The sequence below is a fragment of the Anabas testudineus genome, chromosome 6 (assembly GCF_900324465.2).
Source record: "Anabas testudineus chromosome 6, fAnaTes1.2, whole genome shotgun sequence".
NCBI classification, from domain to species: Eukaryota; Metazoa; Chordata; class Actinopteri; order Anabantiformes; family Anabantidae; genus Anabas; species Anabas testudineus.
The window spans coordinates 17,664,457-17,683,406 of NC_046615.1; the positions used below are offsets into that span (position 1 = coordinate 17,664,457).

The 18,950-nt window shown below is 40.5% G+C and overlaps 1 protein-coding gene across 1 annotated transcript in view; it reads right to left on the reverse strand.

The window, feature by feature from the left end:
• nell2a (neural EGFL like 2a) overlaps positions 1 to 17,114 on the reverse strand; it is a 66,010-nt gene extending 48,896 nt beyond the window's left edge. Inside the window, exons 1-9 of the mRNA XM_026364801.1 lie at positions 16,744 to 17,114; positions 16,344 to 16,472; positions 8,182 to 8,332; positions 6,671 to 6,844; positions 6,305 to 6,401; positions 3,419 to 3,491; positions 2,549 to 2,631; positions 2,041 to 2,169; positions 775 to 877 (exon numbers count right to left, since the gene is read on the reverse strand). Of these exons, the coding sequence (XP_026220586.1) occupies positions 775 to 877; positions 2,041 to 2,169; positions 2,549 to 2,631; positions 3,419 to 3,491; positions 6,305 to 6,401; positions 6,671 to 6,844; positions 8,182 to 8,332; positions 16,344 to 16,472; positions 16,744 to 16,795 (991 nt within the window). The 5' untranslated portion in view covers positions 16,796 to 17,114. The remainder of the gene's footprint in view (positions 1 to 774; positions 878 to 2,040; positions 2,170 to 2,548; positions 2,632 to 3,418; positions 3,492 to 6,304; positions 6,402 to 6,670; positions 6,845 to 8,181; positions 8,333 to 16,343; positions 16,473 to 16,743) is intronic.
• Positions 17,115 to 18,950: the final 1,836 nt, after the last annotated feature.

Sequence of the window (18,950 nt, forward strand, 5' to 3'; positions counted from 1 at the left end):
ACACACTATAAATACCAAACTATGCTTATTTAATGCACCCTCTAGATTTTGTTCTATACATCGACAGGGAACTCTTTCTGCTTTGTAAAAGCAAACACATCACATCTCTTTAGGTTTCATTTAGGTTAATATCTGAAGAATGCAGGGTGAGAAGAGCTAATATTCTTTAAAATCCATTTTTATTGAAAGGGGAATTGAGAGAATATGAGATGCAGAGTGCTGCACTAAAAAGGCTAATAAGAGTTCATTGCTGAACTCAAAGTCTTGTTGGGGGGGGGTGCAGACCGACCTTCTATGTAGATGTGTGATGAAACAGAATTATTTATCCAGCAAGAACGTAACAGTTCTCAAAAGTTGAAACACTGACATTTAAGAAGACACTATTGCCAGTGAGTGTTTCCTCTTCACTTTGCTCACTGCATCAACATATTTGCCAAAAATAGGAACTACTTCACATCACATGCACCGATCCCAGATTTACTGGCTCATGTCTATGTGACTGGTGGCCATCTGTGTTTTGAAGCCAGCTAGCGGATAACTGATTGGTGCATGTATATACAAAAGGATGGAACCATCTCAAGAGGCATGTTAGGAGGTAGCTTAGCAACACAGCAGAGCCCTGGTCAATTGTCAGGCAGCCCTTGTGGAGGCGTGATGTTTACTCTAAATCTGGTGGTGGTTGGAACTTGTTTTGCTATTTGCGTGTTTGTGCGCAATTGTGTCCATGATTGTATGAGTGTAGGAGGGTGACAAGGTTAAGGGTACTCCACTCACGCTGGCACTCCTTGCAGCAGGCACCCTTTACGTAGGCAGGCGCTGTTCCCGCTGGGCACTGAGGGGGAGGGCAGGATATGGCCTCACATTGCACCGTGCCGTTCTGGTAGGAAGAGAGAAACGAAGCACGTTGTTTAAAGTATGACTAGTGTGGGTCAAGCAATACTGGAAAATTCACTATTAATATTAATATATATTACCAATTATTTTGTGTTTATTGTGAAATACATACTGTACATTGTGAAATTTAAATTGTTAGTCAGCGATCACCTGACTAACTTACAGTAGATTTCCGTTCTATTGTCATTTCTCCAGCTGAGCCAGTAATTAACATTGCTTCCACGGATGAAAGCTCTGTGACAGAAACATCTATGAACCTGATCCACATAATTGATAACATCTTAATGCAAGACCTTTGAATTTTAAAGGTCACAACTAATTGCTACACATAAGGTAAGGAACATATCCCATCTAATTCCTTAATTGCAGCCCAGGAATGGCAACACAGGGTTCCTGGTGAATGAAGCGATTTCATTGGATGAGTGGGCAGAACAAATCCCTGATGATAATTATCATCTGTCAGGAGCAATTAGGTGCAATGCACTGAGAGATATGTGATTTCCTATTTTTTGCATGTTGGGTATTGGTGCGCGAAGGCATTGGATTGGCTGGTTGTTCCAAAACTGAGTAGACTGACAGGGGGTGAAATTTGTCTGTTGATGTGGTACAAGCCCCAGATCTCCAATCGTTTCTAATTCTCTTTTTGGAAATTATTCACACTTTATGCAGCGCAAAGTAGACCCTTGAGAAAATTGAGCATCACTAAGCACTGCTGTTGATGTGTCTAATCCTGAGTACTGTGGAGGTTTTCAATACGCTATCTTTTCTTGGGTAACTGGGGCAACCCTCCTCGTAATGTAAGGATATAATGAAAATACAAGCTCTAGACAGTGGGGCCACTGCACTCTGCACCTCAAGCCCACCCAAACACGGAATTAAAGAGCATCGAAACAAAAGCTACTACTTACAATGAGAGCACTCAATATGTGTGCACATGTAGAAAAACACAAACAAACTGATGAAAACAAACACAACCCAGCGATACAGACTTGAAAGATAACATATTCTCTTCCGTCCCCTCTTTCTCTAAATTGAATGCACTCCTTGGGTCTTCATTACTGTAACACACACACACATATACCCATGTATTTATTATACACACGCACAGACATACACTCAGTCAAGCACCAGTGTGAGCAGCCCCACCGTGCACGTGCAGTTCCTGCAGCCATCTGTCCAGCCCTCGTCCTCCCTGTAGACGACCCCCTTGACGCTGCAGGTTCTCTCACAATAGCAGCCATCCAGCCCATTCATCTTCTCCTCTGCCCTGGACAGCTGCTCACGCCAACCCCCAAAGAACAAAAGGCAAGAAGGAGAGAAGAAGAGAAGAAGAGAGTCAGCCTCGGTGTGTGTCTATATTCACACTTAGAAAGCAGAGTTTCAAAAGCAAACCCATGTCATCACAAAGGTAAGTCATTAGACATCATTAACACCTTTTAGACACACGGTGTCTGCCACAGAGCAGAAAGGACAACAATGCCCTGACCGCCTGTTGCAATGAATGTCAATGACCGAAGCACACTGACAAGTGGAAATTTCATGCTGTAGCACAATTTGCAATTTAAAACAGCACTTTCTGTTTTTTTGTAGATAAGATAATTCTCCAATTGTGACTAAATGTCAAATTAAGACAAATTATAATGCATTACATTACCTTGCTGGATGTTTTAGCAAGGATATCCTGCAGTTCCATGATTTTTTGCACCAGTCCATGGAAATCATTGCAAGTTGGGCATGCTGAGATACAAGAGATGATAAAATTTAGTACATGAATGTATAGTTTCCCACCATTATGACCATCAATGATAACCGCAAAGTAAGACCAATACAGTTACAGAAACTGTGCACAAGAATTGAAAGAATTGAGGAAATTGATCTAACAATTATAGAAAAATACATCTTTAATATTAGATGGACCACCTAATACAATAATCATCAATCATCATCAATAATAAACAATCTTTCTACCTTAGTATTGTCTGAGGTATGCCACCCTTCTAGACATTTACTGAGAAGATATTGACTGTAAACAAGTAAGCAGTGTCCTCTGACAACGTCTAGACACATGGGGGACATGTTATCTGTGTGAAAATCATTTAAAAGCATGAGCTGCGTGTGTGTTCCCCCTGTTAGCGGGAGAAACATTGTGTCTGCAACAAACTGCTGCTCCAACAAAGGCATAGTGAAGGGCATCACCTACCAAAATGGATTATGATTAAATCATGATTACCATCTTTCCTTCTCACAGATGTCATAAGAATTGAAATAGATCTTCAATAACATGAAATTTGTTGAGGTCTGATGTGGCAGAAACTATATTAAACTTATATTGGAAAGACTATGGCTTTGTGTGTAATCAAGTATAACAAATTAAAGTCCAGAATTGATATATATATATATATATATATATATATATATATATATATATATATATATATATATATATATATATATAAAATTAAACACTGTATAAAATGCTTCATTACACTTTAAACAAAGTGATGAATTAGAAGACTGCACTCACTTCTGTTCAGATCTGGGCACTGTGAGATGTAACCCTGTGGCATCACCAGGATCTCCACATCCTGCATCACTCCCTGCACACACAGACACACAACAAACTTTTTGATGAAGAATAACACCTTAAAGAATGTGGACAGGCAATGAAGCATGTTAATGTGTAGTAAGTGAATAAGGACCCAGAGGCGTGATGATGTTTAAGCGTGCTCATCGTGCATTTTCCACATGAGATAACACAGAACCCAAAAATACGCAGGACATGAAAACACAAAACTCACAGACTTGTTTATGGGAGCTTCAAACACAGAACTGAAAACAGTGAAACAGCAGTTAATCTCAGAGGCACGTGCAAATTTATTTTTCAATCTAGGGAATGAGAAACATAGAAGTTAGTAGTGAGGGAATATGCCTCCCAGGTTCTTGCTCAGATGAATCATCTCATAACCGGACACCAACAGGAAGTTAAGCGAGCAAATGATGTGGGAGTTTCAGTAGGTAGATGGAATCTTTATTTTCTGCTCCAATCTCCTCTGATAAGCATAAATAGTAGATACAAATTCAGTTTGATTCATAAGTCCCAATTGATAGCCTACGTCCTGTGTCCAAACACACACACACACAGATACTCTGTCGCCATGGTAACCTGATCTATTTCATTTCTTGAGTGCATTTATTTCCCTTACAGAAGTGAAGCAGTGCAACTTAGGAGAAATTGTTTTTTAAATTGTCTTGCCACTTCAATTTACTGGCCATAAATTTAAAATCCTGCGGAAATGATCGGCTGATTTTTCATGGCAATGTGCTGAAATAGAAGCAGATACAGGGGTCTCTCGAAGTTGTAATGAAACCATAAAACTACACATTTATCTGCAGTCATCTTCCACATTTCACATCCCACCTCTGCAGCAAACTTCTTTTGAACTGTAATAATACTGAACTTTTACTACCTCCACCTTCCTAAGCATGTGTATTATTCTAAGCAAATATACTTAAATGTAAAAAATGGGTGAGATTAAGTTACTGAGGTTCAGATTTAAATCAAATGCTCTAGAGTGATGCCTCTTGAGTGGTCGTTGGCTGTCAATGATCTAACTGATAAATTCTACTTTAATTACATACTTGTGAAAGTAAACTGCAGACATCCAAAAATATTTCCTTTGATATCCTATCATCCATTCACTAACACTGCATTACAGGCAGAGTTAGCTATTTGGCTCAAAGGTTGTCTTTTTTTTTGTTGTGTTTTTTTTTTTTTTTTTTTGCTTGTTTGTTTTTTGACAAATGTTTGGTACAGAAGTGATGTAACAAGGGAAAATGAACATTTAGCACAAGATAATCTTCTGTTTTTATTTCACAGTCTTAAATGAGATTGAAAGGAAGATCCTGTGTTGTTCAGCCAGTTGCCAGACTTTGCTTTGCACCTTCTGGCAAGTGAAAAAGCATTTTAAATTTCCCCCACTGATTCCCTCTGTGTTAGTGACACTATTTGCTGCAGCATGCATGCAGTAACACATGGGATGTCGATAGTTTCCCCATCTGTACTGGAAATTTGTGACTAACAGCAAGTAGAAGAGTTCGAGCTGAATCACTTCTAATGCAATCTAGTTATATTAATTTTAGACAAATATACAAGAAGAAGACAGAAAAAGAAATGCCATGTAAACGTGACTGTGAAATTAAACCTAATTTTCTTGTTTAAATAGCTGCTGTGTCTTTTTATTTTTGGGATTGCCTAAATTAAAAGCTAATTGTTACAGCCTTTTAAATTTGGATGAATAACAATTGCTACATTAGCATACAAATCAACTACAAATGATGTATCACTGATGAAATTCAAAAATTGCACCACTAGATAAGTTAGAAACAAAAGATAAAGCTGTCTTACAATGTGTGCAGACTATGAAGATGATATTTATTGTGTTGTGAAGCAGACACTGATTTCTTTTTCTTTTAATAATTACTTTAACCATTGAAGCTAAGGCTGTAATTTTCTCATCTTTAGCTGACACCTAAGTACAGGCAGACAGACATAGACTGTATCCGTGCGTGTGCATGTGTGTCTTAATGAACCAGGGTATTTCATAAGGAGACCTCCCTTCCTAGCAACCAATCAAGGGTTTAGAGAGTGGTGAGAAGAGATGCTGCTACTTGACAAGATTGGTGGGTGACCTCGATGGCTTCTTTCATCTACCAATTAACACAGAGGAAATTCAACAGCCATGCCACAATGTGCAAAGCATTAACACACACACACACACACACAAACACACACACACACACACACACACACACACACACACACACACACACACTTACTCACTCACCACACCATCAAACAAAAAGCAGGTCACGGGCAGACTGATTAAAATAGTTATAGTTGCTGGTAAGCTGACATTTTGCCCCAACTTGTCTCCCCAGGTGGGAAATTTGGGAGTGCGGTCCAGTCTGGGAGAGGAAATATATGTCTGTCTGATAAACAATACCATAGACTGGGCTTAATGAGCATAGTCCAGAGGCTATTTAATGATTTCTTCCAAATCAGCGTTGTGGGGGTTGCTGAGATAATTGCACTGGGCTTAGCGAAGGGAAAGGGAACAAACAATGACAGAAAAACTCCTAGGGTAAGCAGAGCAACCCTCAAATTAAAATGGTAAGCCTTGAGAAATGCACACAATTAAATCCAACAGCTATAATAAATAAAACTAAACAAGACAAACAAAGAGGGCAAAGATGCAGCATAAATCAAGATTGAGTATTGGGTGAAATGCTGGTGCTACTGCTGAGATGAATTACTTGCCACTGTGAATCATTTGTCGCTTATTAATATCACAGATCAGGACAGGCATACACATTCATATTCTAAAAGGAAAGTTTGCACAGCAGTGTTTACCTTGAAGAAGCCATGAGCTGCGTTTCTCTGTCCCAGCCAGAAAGAAGCACCTTCAGGTATGTCCATGTAAGGGGCTTCCACCACCCGCTCGTAGATCCTGTAAAATACATTCAGAACAGTTTCTCTCTGTTTGGGGAGTAGTGCAGATGGTGTTTAAACTCTGATTCTACCTCTGATAAAGAGGCAAATTCACTAATGTCAAGCACCTAATGAAGGAGGTGTTTGCTGAAGTGTATTAGTATCCTAACATATTTTGAGCGGAATAAACAGCTAAGAACACTACTTAACACCATATAATTTTGTAACTGTGTAAAATAATTTTACTTCACTGTCACAACTATTATATATTAATTCCCAACATCTTACCTGTTACAGTCAACATGAAGTATGACATGCGAGGCACTGATGGCCACAGAGACTTTATGCCACTGGTCATCAGCCAGGCTGTACGGGAACACCTCAGTGTGGGCCTGCTGGCCCTTTGTTCGATAATGAAGACGCACTTCACTACGCTGACCGCTGCTCTCTAGCTCCAAGAACCTGCAGAATAAATGTACCATCAGCCAGCTTATAGCAACAGCCACATAATGACAATTCCTCTAAGAATTTACACCCCCAGCATTGCATAGGAGGTATTGTTGCACTAAAGTCCCATTACTGGAAGGAAATCTTTATTTCTGTTCACACAAAAGCCTGCACACATCCCCAAAGTGTCTAAACTATCAGCAGAGTGCTGGGGGATAAACACGTCACTCATTTCCAAGCAGTGCACTCACATCTCTCCAGATTTGCAACACCATTTAGAATTTAATCATATCAGTAGTCAAGCATAATGGTGCTATATGGTTGTTAAGTGCAACATCAGCAACACACAACAATGGTCGACATGTAGAGGTTCAACTCTTTCCACAGGAGTATTAGTATTCTAGCAGAATCTGCTTCTCCACACCACTGAGTTTCAACCAGCTTAGTGACATTAATGGAAAGAGCTGGCGATACACAGCCATCACCTCTGCATTTAAAGACAGATTTATTTAAACTACAGTCATTTGCTGAAAACATTACTCAAAAGAAAAATGGACATTCATGCATGTGTAGCAATGAAACTGATTTATCTGCAGCCACATCTAATAGATTTACTCTCGCCCAGCCATGCATGCACATCCATCCTGGCTCCCTAAATGTACCAGCAAACACTTCTGATGCTGAATTAGTCCTTGCCATGTTTCCAAATGAAGCCATGCAGCGCTGCTTTGTTGCATATGAATGTGTGGGAAAGCTAATCAGCAGCGAGGAAAGTCATTAACATCCCTGTGAGCTCTCTTCTCAGGACTGACTTTAATGTACAAACTGTTCAATCAACACATTATGTGCAATTCAGATTGCTGTTCTGATCATCCAACGGCTGAGCTACCACAAACTAATGGAAAACATTAGCATGCTAACTGCAGATAGTGTCTCATCAGTTTTCGATCCACGATTACAGACTCAATGTTTGGATCGTTGATGGACTGTGAATAATACGTTGGCATAGAGGGTGATTTGCTTTGTTTACTCGACTGGCGGGTAAAACATCTAAATGCTCATCAAATACAAATATTCAAGTTTCAATTGACGTATTACAGAATGCTGATATGAGAAAACAAAGGGATACTAAATTTATGAAACAACTTTAATTATGATTTGTTAGAGCTTTACAAACAGCTTTAATATAATACTCCATGTGACAGTTCTAGGCTCTTCGGCTTTTATTTATATCCCAATAAAAAAAAATTGGTTATATGTTGAATGAAGAACATGGAAAATATATCTGCTCTATGTCTCGAATGTAAATCCTATTCTAACAGATTAAAACATGACGAATGAGCGGATCATACCTGTGCTCAGAATGATGGATAGAGAGGATGACCCCAGAGTTGAGGTGATCCTGTTTCAGGGTCACCAGCACAGTAAACTCATTCTTCCCTCTCAGCTTCTGCATCATTTGCTCTGAAACCTCAATGGGAGCCTTCACTTCCCTGGAGGACCCTGAGAGGAAAGAGAAATAATAAATATCACGGTATCAATAAATCATGAGGACTAACCTTAAACTCTTACAACATTATAAAAATACATTTTACCAAGACTTTTGCTAAATATTTTGATGACACGGATAAGCTGACATTGGATAAGCAATGAGTTACATATAAAACACATGGAAACAAAACTTGGATTAAGATTATATATTGCTCAAAACCAAAATATACAGATCCTAGAAGAAAGAATTCATTTTTTCTATTAACATCTACACAATATGATGTAACAAAGATGTTTCCCAATTCCTCATATCTGGAAATATTAGATATACTGAAACCTGTTTTACCTCTAGACATCTTTAAAAACATTATGTTTGTCAAATTGAGGCACAAGCAAATGAGCCAGCAGAGCTTTTTGAAGCTTAAGTGCTTTCAAGATGACGTCAGGTCATCCACATTTGAAGTCATCTACATGTTAACATTATTAGATGACAACTAATGCTTCCAAATATTGTACCAAACATACTCTATGTGAGCTTATATCAGTCACCCTAAAAATGAGATCAATCAATCAAACACTCCTTAGTTTGGTGTAGTACTAGTGATATGAATTTGAGGATTTGGGAAGAATGGCTTTTGGAACCGGTGCGGGTGGGAGGGCATTTTCTGTGTAGTTAGATCATCAGCTCCTCTTCCCACCAGTGTGCCCCTTTCCTACTCTCAAGCTCTACACAGACGTCTATGCCACTTTAATGGAGGCATCAATAAATTATGACATTTCTCAGAAGCAATCACATCAAAGAGTTCACTTCCAGCTACGAGACGCATGCAAGATGCCCTGGCACACTTAAGCGCTCCAGGAAGCTAGCATGGCGGCTTTTCCTAAGTGTATTAACATTACTTCCAGCTGGTGGGAGTAGCCAATTATCACAATACTATGTGAAACAGCAAGTAACACCATGACGAAGACTGGCTTATTCAAAGATAATATATAAAAACAGTATGCTAAAAACATACCTGTTTTCATCCTTCGCTCTTCCTACCTATTACCTTCAGTCTGCACTTAACATGCTGGCATCACCCTCTTCCTGAGGTAGGCTTTTCAGCCCATCAGGGACATATTTGAGTCATTTCCGTCTAAAATAAAAATGATCACTAGCTTTGTCGTGCAGCTGAAATCATGCATAGGACACAGTTTCATGCATTTTGCATTGGCAGTGGAGTATCATTCCAGTGTCACTGGCTGAGGTGGGACAGATGGTGCAATGACAGTAACAGTTCTGCTTAGCAGTAATCTGCTGCCGCCAACAGATCCCACTTAATAGCTCAAATCCAAATGAGCAGAGTTAACAATGATCTCAGACATTATTTTTATGTTGACATGTGGTTTGATTCAAAGTATTGAAATGTAATTTGAGTTACAACATGGTGTCTAATTTTTTTGAGTAATATAGAATTTTCATAGGAAAATTCAAGCTAAACGGGATTTACAACTGATGCTGAACATGCCATGTGTTGAACAGTGGGTCCAACGACATTTCAATCATTGGTAAAATGAGCGCAGTGGGAGCAGGTGTCAGGGCGGGGTCCGTACTGAGAAAAGGGTTGATGAGGCAGGGGGGATGGTGAGAACTGAGGAACCTCTACCACTGGGCTGCTCCACAGCTTGGTTGCCATTAGCTCTTTATAGTTTGAGGGAAGGGGCTGCTTGAAATAGGACTGTGGGGGTTTGGAGGGTGGGAGGCCTCCTCTCATTTGGTTAGAGTGATGAAGTTTTATAGAGATGCCTGCGTGATCTCAACGCTTTTAACAGGCACCAAACATCTCTGCTTTCCTAAAAACATACACGAAAGAGATGAGTTTGTGCTGAGATGAAAAGCTTTCCCTACTGCCAAATCAATGTGGCCCTGCTGAGGGGGCCTTTGGTCGATTATCTATTGGCAGGCGCCCGGATGGGGCAGCCACCTGCTCCTAACGACTACTCTGATGTGAGATACTGACACAAAATAGCTTAAAAATGATGATCTAACAGATAAAATTCCAATCAGCACATTTTCAGCGCAATAACATAGCTCTTGTCATCTATCCTGTTTGTTGACAGGCTATGAGGACCAGCTGATTGTGAGAAAACTGTGTTTTGAGAAAGAGTTTTGACTGAGACTAGAGATCTCCAAAAGCCTCAGGCTCAATAGCATCCCTTGGAAGCGCAGCTTTGGGCTACAGCCTAATCTTATCTCCCGGGTACATTGTGCTTTAGTGGTTACACTCAGGCCATGATTTCCATCCTTCAGCTTTGCGTCTAATCTTAAACTGTCTAATGTGGTCTTATTTTGTCTGACCCCTAATACACACATAGCTGTAATCCTCCCATACTCCCATCACTGCATTCTCATGGAAGTATATTAGTAGTGCTGCTCCAATCACTTTCTCACACATTTCATATTTAGCAGAGGTGCCCTGCAGCACAGCTTGAGAGTCCAGATAGACGTTGCTTTGCTACAATCCTTTCCCCACACACTTCTATTAATTCTACCTGTATTTACAGAATAGCTGGTTTTGGACTGGAAGGAGGTACTGGAGAGAGGATTTCCAGCAGAAGGATCATACTCTGAACAGGCAGGAACACATTTTTATGTTCATTATATGTTTGGCTTCTAATTTAATTAATTCCCAGAGGAAATTGCAACTAAAAACAGTATTAGCGATAGATATGAAGATCATAGCCACTTTTGTATATGAATAATGAGGACTTTCAGTTTTTGGTCTCTAGTGGATCGCTAGAACAAAATAACACCTCCTACATCTTTGCAACAACTCTTTAACAACAGCTTGCAAATAAGCTATCTCTCCATCAGTTACACGCGAGCAAACCATGAGATGCACTAAACACATAGAGCCAAGAGAGGTCAGAATAAACACTGTGATTCAATCAGCAGAGGACGGACACAAGGCTAGGATAAAGCAAGTAAAAATGTACTGTATTTTTATTACACAATGTTTTCTATTTGAAAAATAACATATTTCAAACAACACATTGTATCTGCCGGACTGAACACAGAGGGATGTGTGTGGGAGGGTTAAGCAAAAGAATCTCTCTCCAGAGGGATTAAAGTAATGATAAACTCTCCACCAGCAGCAAACTCCAAACCCTTCATTACTGTCAACACACACACGTGTGTCTGCAAGCACATACGCAAACAGGTGCAGAAGGCACCACGTACAGACACGGAAATAAAATAACAGAGACATTTTGGCTAGCCTACAGCTCCACACACACATTCAATACAAAAAGAGACAGCGACAAATGTATGCAGAAACACAAGCTACCACAAAGATAAATGAGTGCAAAAGCACATATACACTGAGACACAGACCAACCACCAAAAGCTGGTTGTTACAGCTCCTGAATATTCCGCTACACTCAGTCAATCTGCATTCGCCAGCCCATCTCCCCCCACTGTGTCTCCACTCTCCTGGAACAAATACTAAACCGAGCCAAGGGCACCTCCAGTGCTGCTTTGGCCAGCAATTTCTGCTCAATTGTTAGATCGCCTCCTCAGTGATGGCCTGGCTGACATTCACACATACACAGAGCTAATGACAGCCTTCCAGCCACCCAACTGTACAGCCGTCCTAGGGGGACAGAAATACCTCTCCCCGCGGTCACCGGTGCTCCAGTGTGGAAGTTCAGGTTCGCGTCACAAAACAGTAAGTAAAGCTTTGATAATAGGGAAGTGGAGATAATATTAGTGAACAGTTTGGAAAAGCTGAGTAACTTTTTAGGTGGTGCAGCAAAACAAAAAACTACAATAAATATTAGATGAGAACCTATCTACTGCTGACAAAGCAAGGTTATGTAAATTGATTCAGGCAAATGACTTGATGTGACATTCTCGCTTTGTTTAGATTGTTTTTAAATACATAAAAAAGTGTGTGCATTTTAAAGATTGTTCTGTCACTGAGTCCTAAAAGTCTTCTTCTAAAAGAAAAGAAATTATTAAAACAACAAAAGAAATATTGCAACTGACTGGAAATCTATGAAAATTGATGTTTGCATGGTGAAACAGAGACAAATAAGTTCACATTGTACTGCCTTCACTCATGACAGCCTTCTGCTTGGCTCTTAATTTCTCACATTTATCACAATACAGTACTTAAATGTGTGTGTGTACAGTGAAATAGTTAATGGTCACTGTACTCATTCCTCCAAATAGTGTAACTAAACCCTGTAATACATATTTACATAGATTGTGGATTTAGTTTTGCATCTATTAAAGTTAAATCACCTAAGAAAGGGATCTCTTTGAAGTGTGTACAGCAGGAGGAACAAAAAGAGCAACCAGTAACCCTTTCAAACTTACATATAGGCATGACAGTCGTTTTTATTATAAAATTTGTTCTCTCTCTCTGAACTCTGTTCACCATCAGAGTGAAAAAAAGCTTGATATCATATTTCAAGGTTTTAAGTAAGAGTTTTAAGCAACTTAACTTGAATTTCTGGGCTGTCGTTGCTAAGTTGATATTTTGGAGGAGAAGAAGAGAAAATAACCACAGTGATTATTTTAGCTGAAATTTGGAAAATACCAGATTCACTAAAAATCTTGCAGCTTGGAAGATGAAAGCTGTGGACTTCTCCTGGCAGGTAGGGTCTGACAATAGACATTAATGAGTAGAATCTTAACCACAAGTCAGAGTATTTCAGGCTCTGCTTCACAGATTTTAGGGCCTCTTTTTTAATTTCTCTCTTGCAATTCATCCAATTTATGCAGGTGAAATCTCAAATCACTCAAGTACTTTGTAAGTCTTTTTATTAGTTCTAACACAAAGTTCAGTGCTAAACTTTTGTGCTAGTTTTAAAGGTTCTTGAGTATTGAATTGACATTTTTAATATGCCAAGTACATATTTATTTGCAGGAAATTAGCACAGTTCTCTATGAGCTTGTTTCTGTAACAGAAGTTTGTGCAGTGTAATGGGGAACTACAATGAAACAGCTGTAAGGTGTGTGTGAAAAAAAGGGCATGCAAGTTTAGAATGAGTGTTACACTAACCTATTTTGTCAGTGCTGATTACATTATTGATTGCCGTAGGTAAATTCCCATTTTGCTTTCTTGTCCTTTATTTAAATATGCAGTTAGCTACAGAATGGCATCTGGACTAAAAAGGCTCTGAACGTGCTCAATACAATTCAACAGAGAGCACTGAAGATGCTCGTCTATACAGCAGCTTCAATCTAGTCTCTACAGTTGGAAGACTAAGCCGTGCTCCCACCATGGCATTACATCCTCATACAGCAGAGCGCATTACTCCACTGTATTATAGTAAGTAGCTGAAACACGCAGCTAGACACAATAGGAATTATTCAAACAGCTACACACATTAAAGCACACACAGTCCCTCTGTCCTCTTGAACACATGCACTAGAAACGCACACAAAGTGTCGCTGCATTATAAATGAGTCGCTTCCATCCTGTTACACTTCAGTGTCCCTGCAGTCAGGGACATAATCACCACAACACACACAAGAAACACCTCACTCGCAGTGTTCAAACAGTCTGAGCAAGAACATGCTTCTGAGACAGACAGGATTCACACACAGATACAATTTCAGGGGAGTATTATGATGCAGCTAAAAGGATGCTTCTAGCAATTGTGCTGTTTACACTTCGAATGAGTTTGGTCCGTATGTTTGTAAGAGCAGAAGAAGAGACCGTGGGTGTATGTGTGTTGGGGGAAGGGAGTGCATCTGGGTGTGGCCCATGTGCTTCTTTAGAGACAGATATCTAGATATCTAGATATTAAAAAGTGTGGGGGAAGTGCAGCTGTGTAGCTGAGGATCACCTGGCATCAGGACACGGGAGGAGCGCAGCCTTGAGGCTTTTCTCCCTCTTTATTATGCACGTCTCTGAGGTCCACCTCTCCTAATGCCATGCAATGTAGCACTGACAGCTACCTTCAAAAGCATCAGCAGGGGTGCGCTAAACAGCACCTCCCCACACATAATGCTCACTGCTCTCCTCTTTCTTTCTCAGACACAAAAAAAGCGTACTTTGGAAGACATGCAAAGCTACAGCGGCTCAGCAATATTCAAACCGCAATTACTTCTTCACATATTTACAATTCTATACTGTGAATTACTCTCCTTCCGCTCCTGCTCCTTTAGCTTTCAGCAGCTACCCCTCCTCTTGCCTCCACCCAGCATCCAGAGATAACAGCCTCCCCTTCGGGCAGGCAGTGGAGGGGACAGCCATGGATATGTTATGCCTGCTATCTAATGAGCGTCGGAATGTCACCGTGGGCCTGTCTGCTGGTCCCAGCCAGCCAAGCATCCATACATGTGGAATCAGCTCAGTCTATCAAACAGCTGGCAGACAGCTCTGCTCCCTATTTCTCCCTCTGCCTCTTTCTATCTCAGCTTCACTCTCTCTATCTCCCTCTCTCCGCATCTCTACAGTACTGTGTGTGCCTCTGCCTGTCTATTTCTGATCACAAACAAACAGAGACCCAGGTCTGCTTTGCCGATACACCTCTCCCTGCCTCCTCCTCACCCAACATCATTGACTTAACATAGGCATCCCAAATGAATGATGGAGGAAAGCTCTGCCATAAATAACACGCCACCTGCTCCGCCTGGTAACTGAATGTACTTAGCAAAGGTAATGTGAGGGAATAAGGGCATAATGACGAAGGGGTGCCGGTTGCGGAAAAGTCATGTTTTTCATTTTTTGACAAAAACTGTGGGCGCTACTTTCTATAAGTGTCTTTGTTTCCCTCAGTCTCTCTCTCTTCAACTCTTCATTACAGTCTCTCTCCATCCCTCTCACTACCTGCCTGGATAAAGCACTTCTGAGTTTTGTCTGCACAGAGGACATCAAATGGCCTGCCTTCGCAGAGATGCTGGAGTTGCTGCTCTATGCAGAAGTGCTGCTGTCTCAGCGGCTGTGCATGGAGATTAGAAGATATCAGCAAGGAGGAGGGAAGAAGAGAAACGCCGACAAATGATTGTGGTTTCTCTGTCCCAAAACAACATTGTGACTTTGGTACATTATGTGATCCGTGTTGCAATCCTCCTTGTGAAGATATGAATGCTGCCCCGTCTTTGGTTTTGCCAGTGATCTAGGGAGCCAAAAGCAATTTCCTCTGTTGCCACTTTTGGCTACGTTTTGTTAGACATCTCCATCCGAGTGATGAAGCTGTTAACAGGCTCATTTGAATAGTAATGACATGTCTCACTTTAAATGACAATGATGTAACAATGCCTAAACAGTGTATGTAAAAGTCAATCATGACCAAAGCTTTGACAACTCCATTTTGCATAGTGCCATTTGCTAAATGCCATAGATAACACGTTTAGCCTACACACTGCCTTACAACTCACAACATGAACATCTGACTCACTTTTCTACTCGTTGTACTGGTTACACACTCCAGAAGATAACTGGGTAACTTCTAGCATGGGGCCCATTTACCCATCAGACTCACATCATGCATGTCTGTGAATGCAGGGTTTTTGTCCCTGCCTAATCTGATTATGCTCAGTCTTTCTGTGATTCTTTACATGATCTCCCGTCTCCCCTTCTGTTCACCCTACTCAGCCCACTTTTTCACGAAGACTGCCTATTGTTGAAGCAGGTGGCGGTCTGATGGCCCCCATGCTCAGCCCTGATACAGAGGAAAACTGAAAATCCACCATATGTTGCTCCTGACAGTCTTATACAGAGTCCTGCTATGTCCTGTCAGAATTACATACTTACAGGCTACAGCACTGTCAGATAATCTGACATAATAAAAAAAAAAGCTCCACATCAGGCATCTGAGTAGAAAAGCTGATCTACAGTATGGATTACTGGGATGTATCCTGTTTTATGAAGTTCAAAACAAACATAAAAAACACAGCAACATTTGTGATGCTCAGTTTTCCTTCAGAGCAGACTGGTCAGCACAAGTTTAGATGCAGATCACTTTATATAGACACATTTTATTTCTCATTTATGGACAAAAACACAAGGAGTGTGTGTTACTGTACCTTGGAAGTGGAAAGCTCTAGACTCGCTGTGGAAGCCCTGGACCTGAGTAACTCCATCAAAGCCTTCTCCAAGGGTTAATTCATCAAACACGCTGATGCGCAGAGCAGGGTCAACCCCAAAACCTACAACTAATTTGCAAACACAAAAACAGTATTGTCTGCATTATAAGCAGCCAAGGACAACAGTGATGCTACTACATATTCCTGCTAGTATCTGGGGAAAAGATGGGAGGTTATAGGAGTACATGTAAGCTAATTAAACACGTAGGTGTGATGCTTTACAAGAAAAGAATATGTGGCAAATCACTCTATACAACACATTTAATTCTGTATATCTTCTTATGGGCTACATGTTGCAAGAGATGGTTACTGTACAACCAGTGACAGCCCAGTGTCCTACCTGAGGAGGCGCAAAATATGCCGAGAACCAGAAATAGCTGTAATAATCCCATGGTGAATGTATTTCAAAAAATTAGTCCATGTTTTGTCCACTTCCGAGAGGCAGTATTGTTCAATCACATGCGAATGATGTATCACCCTCGCACAGAACAGACTATTACCAATCCCAAATGCTGCGCGGAGGCATAATCACAACTTTAGATGTCCCAATGATGCAAAAAGCAATTCCGGATAGAAGAAAAACAATGTGTAACAAGGTATAAATTATTCCATGTAACGCCAGGTCTACTCCAGCAGCACCCTTCGCGACACAGGTGGGCGACAGAGGATGCACAAAGCGAGCTGCCGCTGCCTCTCTCCAGCTCGACAGACGCTCCTACGGCAACGTGAATGAGAGCTGCGGCCGCTGGAGGAGCGTAGAGAGAGGGGGAAGCACAAGAAACTGTCTAGGAAGGAGAGAGGGAAAGAAAAAGAGGGACAATGAAGCCCCCTTGTGGCCTCACACGAAACAACCCCTTGGTAAAAACCAAAACTGGTGTTGATTACAACCACGCCTATTGCCAAGAGAAGAAAGGGTGTAGAGCGCACCTGAAGACCTGATGCCACTAATGAATCCATCAGAATATTCCTGGAAATAATAGGTGTAATTTGAAGATGTTAAATTAGTTCATGTGATTAATTGCAGGGAATTGCAAAAACATTGCTGTGTGTGTGCACAGAAGGTCAACAGGAGATACAGAGGTGGGGCATTAATAAATTAAGAGTAAAGAAATAAAGTAATAATAAACATTAGCTTTATAATAAGTAGTTATTTTGATTAGCCCACATATCCTGCCTGGAAGTCAACATCTACTTTTACACATAACTTACTTCTATACCTATAATTTGTATTAATATAAGTTAGAATTAGATGTAGTGTCATTTTATTATGTTAAATCAGCTCAAACAAAGCAAGTGAAAACTATGTTTAACGTTTTCAGTATGTGTGTATAACATAAGATACAAGATACGTGGCTGCATTAAAAGTTAAGGCAAGTTTGATTGAGGTGGCATCTCCAGGTAGAACAGGCACACAACCCCACAACTGTGATGTCGTCACATTCTTGCATCATTCAATTCTGAATGGTCCATTTGAAATTACTAAATCAATTACTAAATTGATTTACCATTAGTTACTGTAACTAAGTAAGGGTTGTTGATAGCTAACTCACAGACAAAATCACTGATTTTAGTTGTAAATAAATAATTGTGTCATGAATAAAAGTGTAAATTGGTGTAAGCTTGTCTGGGAAGGTGTTGGGATGGCATTATAAGCAGCTGGTGAGTGACGTTGCGAGGCTCGTTTTAGTTTGCTGTACTGTAGATGGCCTCTTTTTGCTCCCGTTGCAGTGTCAGTGCTTCAATTAGTTAAGTCATCCTGTGAAGTTAAAGTTTGGCTTTTCGGCAGCTGGTATGAAAATGAATTTAATTGAAGTGCTTGGCGATGTGTGTGTGTGACTCCACTTTGTTTTGTCGCACTTTTTTTTATGTTTATTCGTCTAGCATCTTCTCTATCCATGGGACCAATTATCATTTTGAAACACAACTGTTTTATCAGCAGCCATGCTACACTAGTGATGATTTTTCTTAAGGGTGATAAATCGTTACATTTTCCCTGAATCCTAATAAACTTCCTGCCAGATGGACATGAATCTAAGTCTCTTCATAGAGGCTTGTTCAGAGGCAATCCCAAGTCCATAACAAACTCCAGCCAATCCCTGGATCGCAGGGAAAGTCTTTTGTTGGCTGTGTTGATCTGCTGAAGTAGGTTGGCAAGTCGAGGCCTGCAAATATGACTGTAGGGACAGTTCCAGATCCTGTGTGGTGCTCAGCTGCTTCCTAAGGACTCAAGATTAACTCCACCATATTTGTTATATTAATATGCCTGCTCCTCAAAACAGTTTTCACTAATGCCACAACATGTTTTGTTTTAATTAAGATTCATGCAAAACAGATGTATTTTAACAAATAGACTCATATCTGTCTGCGGTTCAGAGAGCTTGTTCATAGGTCCACAGTGTGCGCCTAATGGGTGGCTATTGTTGGTAAAACAAAGGCAGGCGATGGCTCTCAAAGCAGTGTGTCACATCTGCTGTGTGAGAGGGCCTCCAACCCTCTATTCATTATTAATAATACTCGATTTCTTCTGGGTCCAGACACAGGAAATGT